At 43.9% G+C, this 5,000-nt stretch overlaps 1 protein-coding gene across 2 annotated transcripts in view; it reads left to right on the forward strand.

The window, feature by feature from the left end:
- LOC125048115 overlaps positions 1 to 4,216 on the forward strand; it is a 4,729-nt gene extending 513 nt beyond the window's left edge. Inside the window, exons 1-5 of one of the 2 annotated variants that reach the window (XR_007116796.1) lie at positions 1 to 448; positions 585 to 737; positions 1,070 to 1,635; positions 1,881 to 1,976; positions 2,293 to 2,338. The exon at positions 1 to 448 is cut by the window's left edge and continues 513 nt beyond it. Coding sequence is in view for 1 of the 2 variants with exons in the window: in XM_047646698.1 (XP_047502654.1) it covers positions 1,317 to 1,635; positions 1,881 to 1,976; positions 2,293 to 2,523; positions 3,125 to 3,281; positions 3,521 to 3,962 (1,245 nt within the window). In the remaining variant the exon portion in view is untranslated. Of the gene's footprint in view, positions 449 to 584; positions 738 to 1,069; positions 1,636 to 1,880; positions 1,977 to 2,292; positions 2,524 to 3,124; positions 3,282 to 3,520 lie in introns of those variants that run through there. The other variant, XM_047646698.1, reaches the window with a different exon arrangement.
- Positions 4,217 to 5,000: the final 784 nt, after the last annotated feature.

Below are 5,000 nucleotides of genomic sequence, written 5' to 3' on the forward strand. Positions count from 1 at the left end.
TTTCCCGTCTAAGTGAAATCACCCAGAGTGCTGAAGATTCTTCATGTTTTTGCATGGAACAAAACACACCACTCAGTCCATCAGTCGTAAAAAGTCCGTAAAAACAATAAACCAAGAACCCCATTTACAAAAAAAATCAAGAGACAAAACACGGGAAACCACCACTACTTCTTATAACGTATCTAATCGTCTGCCTTTCCCCCCGCTATTACGCTATCATCAACAGAAACCCGCGAAGGATCTCCAACAGGGTGGCGATGCGATGGAGGATGCGCCGGCGAAGAGCATCCATTGCCGCCTGGCCACGGGCTTGAGGACCGCCCTCAGACTCATGACGGTGGAGCCCGTTGTGTTCATCGACGGGGCGTGCTACTGGTCCATGACGGTGTTCATGGAAGTCGTCCAGATGGAGAAAATATGTGCGAGTAATCTCGGGTTTTCACACGAGGTAGCGAAGTAGTGTCCACTTTCTCTTTGTTCTGCAATGTTTATGTATCTCTTCCATTGTTTAATGTTTTGATCTTTTCCGAACGTGGGATACAGCAGGCGTAATTTAATATTTCCCTTGGCTTTCCTCTCTACAGGTGTGCTCCAACCTCTCTGCTCACACCGAGGAGAGCCTCCAAGTTCAAAAACAGTTCAGCATCTTCGCTTTTTACAACAGCATCTTCTTTTCGGTTTTCCCTCTTATATTCGTGCTTTTCATGGGTGCTTGGAGTGACAAATACGGGCGGAAAGTAAGTTCTTCGACGTAGCGTTATTGTAAATCATAATTCTGATAAAGAAAAATGCTTTACGATTTGACATACATCTGAGTAGCGTTTGTGATAAAAGTTTGTATGCGAATCTTGTTATTGTGAATAACATGCATTGATGTTTACCGCAAAGTTTCATATTAAGAACATTTTATTATATTTTATTATCTCTCTTATAGACCAATAGCAATCATTATAATTAAGAACAAAACAGAGGTCATTTCAGTATGCATCTCTTTTCTGCCTCTCCTTCCTCCTCTGTGATTAGAATAAATAAATATTTCATTGCAACCCCCCCCCCCCCCCGCCCCCAGATCCCTCTCCTGATCACCCTGGGCTGCCACGTCCTCTGGTCGGGCGGCTACCTGCTCAACACGTGGCAGACGGCGTGGCCGGTCGAGATAATCTACTTCGTGACGTTCCTTGGCTCCGTCGGCGGAGGTCCTCAGGGCCTGCTGTCCTCCGCCATCGCCTACATCAGCGACGTGACCTCCGTCAAGACCCGTACGGGCCGCGTGAGCAACACGGTGTCGTCGTGGTACCTGGGAGGTCCCCTTGGGCATGCTGGTGGGCGCCGTGGCCATCCAGAACGTGGGCGTGGAGCTGGCCCTCGCGCTCGTCTTCACGGCCTACGTCAGCATCTTCACCTACGTCTTCTTCTGCATCAAGGAGAGCCACGGGCCGTTCGCGCAGATAAAGGGCGTCGAGGAGTCCCCCATCAAGAAGGAGGACGTGACGAGACTCCGCATGCTCTCCGACCTGTTCAACTGGCGCCGCGTCCTCGAGTCCTTCAAGACGGCGCTGAGGAAACGCGAGGGCAGCGCCAGAGTCATCCTCATCGCGCTCATCATCAGCAACATGGTCCGCCGCGCAGCTAGAGGTAAAAAAAGAAAGAAAGAAAAAAGATGGTTTTCCATTTACGAAAACCATGACCCGTTCACGAATACTCACCCATTCAAGAGAATGTGTTACATAGATAAAATGATAGAGGGAAAGAATCATAATCACCACACCTTTCAGTAAAATTTGAAACATTTATCCTATACATATCATTAAAATTTCAAAAGCTCATTCACCTAATCTAGAAGAGATTCGCTGACGTCACAAACCACGGTTCCATTGCAGGGTTCTACATGTACAGTTTCGTCCGTCGAGCTCTGTACTGGGACGCTACTGACTTCTCTTACTGGTCCTCATACCGCAGTCTTGTCGCCGCCGTTGGTAAGGGAAAAATTTTCTTAACGGATTGTCCTTAATTAACTACAAAATGAACGCTATGAATGATCTATGGCTTGCTTTCGATACGTGTATGATGTCTAATTATACACACGATCTAAAATTCAAACCGATATCACGAACTATTTTCAATAGAGAGGGGGGATCCTAAAACAAAAATAAAAGACGACCATGCAAAAACCAGACAGGAACTGCTACAAAAACATGCCCTCTACATTCACTCGACGTCTTAGGGATCCCATCGTTCTTATTCTCACCTCCTCTTTATTTCTTCATTATTTTTCTTTTTAAATCCCAACAGGGTCGCTCGTTCTGGTCCCTTTGCTCACTCGTCTCATCTCCGTCTCCGACCCTATGTTGATTGTCATTGGCTCGCTGTCGATCATTGGAGAATACTGTTGCTATGGCCTCATCAGCGGGCTAGCCACGGGTTTCTACATCTGGCTCGGCCCTCCAGCGGGTCTCATTTCCAACGCCAGCATCATTGCGCAGAAGTCCATGGCGACCAAGCTGGTGTCTTCGTCGGAGAAAGGTGAGGACTCTTTGAAGGTTCTTTGAGACATGGCGTTTGGTTAGAGTAAAACTGTGTTTTTGCTGTTGCCTTCTCTTCTCTTCTTTCTCTTTATCTCTCTCTCTCTCTCTCTCTCTCTCTCTCTCTCTCTCTCTCTCTCTCTCTCTCTCTTTCTCTCTTTCTCTCAATCTCTCTCTCAATCTCTCTCAATCGCGCTCTCTCTCTCTCTCTCTCTCTCTCTCTCTCTCTCTCTCTCTCTCTCTCTTTCTGTGTGTGTGTGTGTGTGTGTGGGCGCGCGCGCGCGTCTTTGAACGTAACCGCATATGGTACAAATCTCCAAGCTGTCGTGAGAAAAGGTCAACGAAAGGACGGGAATCAAAGCCTCGAATACTGATGAATGTCAAAGCTAAACAGAATCAAAGAAAGAAGCAGAAGAAACTAAACTCCAGGCCGCAAAAAAAAAAAAAAAAAAAAAAAAAAAAAGGTAATTTAGCAAAGCAATCAAAAGTTCACGAACTCCCTTTTATTGTCCCGAGTTCTAGATCATAAAACACGGTCAATGAGCTCTTGATGGATATGCCGAATACTTTACTTTTTTTCTTCTCTTCTTTTTGTCTTACAGGTCGCGTAAGTGCTGTCATGGCTGCTACCCAGAGCCTCATGCCTATGGTTGGCTACGCAATGTACGCGCCCATATATCATCAGACCGTAGAGAACTTCCCCGCTGCCCAGTTTTTCTTCGGTGCAGGATTGGCTACTCTCATCATGATCACTTTCCTGTACATAGATATTTCTTTGTCGTATTTGTGGTATCTTGCGGGGATGGATGGGTTATGTAATGGCTTTATATTTTACTTCTTCTTTGGTGATATATGTTGTGTATTATGTGTCTTGTTTAGGAAAGTTATGGGGATCTCTCCGTGAGAGAACGTAAACAGGTTGCGGAACGGAGATTGAGAGAAATGGAGTAATACTTTTGGACTTTCGGATCTAACACTTTCATCTTCTTCCATTCCAGGGCCATCCAGTTAGCGAATGTGACTTACGAAAACGAGATAGCGGACGTCGAAAAGATGCCTAAGGATGCCTCTGCAGGGGACAACACGATCCAAATGAAACAAAAGCCGACCTCAGGAACTGCGGAGAAAAAGGAATCGACTGTCGACGATATAAAACTGACAAACACATCCCTCGCCGACCAGCCTGTCCTGAACAAAACCAACGCGGGAATAACGTACATCAGTAGGAATTTCTGTCACCCGAATGGACTCACGGGATCATTAGGAAGACAAAGCTTAAATGAGGGAGAGAGACGACAGGAGAGAGGCGTAAGGGTTAATGGTTATCCGATGTGGCAAGCGTACGAGAACAGTACCACGGATGAGGAAATTCGACAGTTAGAGTCAGTGCCAGTTTCCAGTCGCGACAGGACGCCGAGTAATAGAGAAAAAACTATTTAAAACCTTAAACCAAAATGAAAAAAAAAGAAAACTGTTGTTCTTTTTTGTTGTGTTTATAATTTTAGTCATTCAAGATGGCCGTGGTATACTTAATTGTACTATTTTCTTTTTTTTCTTTATTCCTCCAGCGTCATCTTGTTTATGGTTAGTGTTTTTGAATATTTTGGATACCATTTCTCCTATGTATTTATCTATTACTGTATAACCTATGATGATCTACCTATGAAACTGTGAAATATATGACTGTTCTATAATCATTCCATTTCAATTCTAATTAATTACCTATATACTACCAGTGTCCAATCTACCAGTTGATCAATTGTTTGCCACTATTACTATCATAAAAAAAAAAGCACTGCACGAATTTGAAATCCTATTACATGATAGTTCAATTATATTAGTTAACAAACTGATTAACTATATCCTATCAGCCCAACCTGTCAGTCTATTATATTAAACAACTAAATTTTACAATGATCAAGAATGTCTTTGGGTTTCAGCAATCGCCAAAAACTTGACTCTGAACACAAAATGCTGTTCTTGGCCTTGAACTTGCCACATGTTCTTCCTTCTGCCGTGCTACTAGTTCTTTTTTTGTCATTTGTGATTAAGATATCGTGAATTTTTCCGACGGCTCACTAATGGCCAACAGCTATTTATGCGGGAAATAATCAGCCATTAGATACCTGAGCGTTGTATAGAGATGAGAAAAAATAGAATGCAGACAGACAGACAAAAGATCAAATACACACAAATCCCACCCACCGAAGAAAAGTATTTTCGGGAGTTAAAAGGGTGGTCTCCAAAGCGCCACAATAACACGGGTCTCCATTATGGCAATATTCCAAGGGGGTGATTTAGCTAAGCTCCTGTCCAAAGTGGCTAAGCGCTTTCATTAACGCCGAGTCGCACATAAAACTGGTTCTCCAACTTCTTCATTTTGGTAATATTCGTCGTTTTTTCCCACAAAAGAGTTTCGTCAAGTTGAGAGACGTTGAGAGATTGAGGCGTTCTGTGAAGGAAATGAAAAAGACGATA

Source organism: Penaeus chinensis, chromosome 4 (genome assembly GCF_019202785.1).
Source record: "Penaeus chinensis breed Huanghai No. 1 chromosome 4, ASM1920278v2, whole genome shotgun sequence".
Taxonomy (NCBI): domain Eukaryota; kingdom Metazoa; phylum Arthropoda; class Malacostraca; order Decapoda; family Penaeidae; genus Penaeus; species Penaeus chinensis.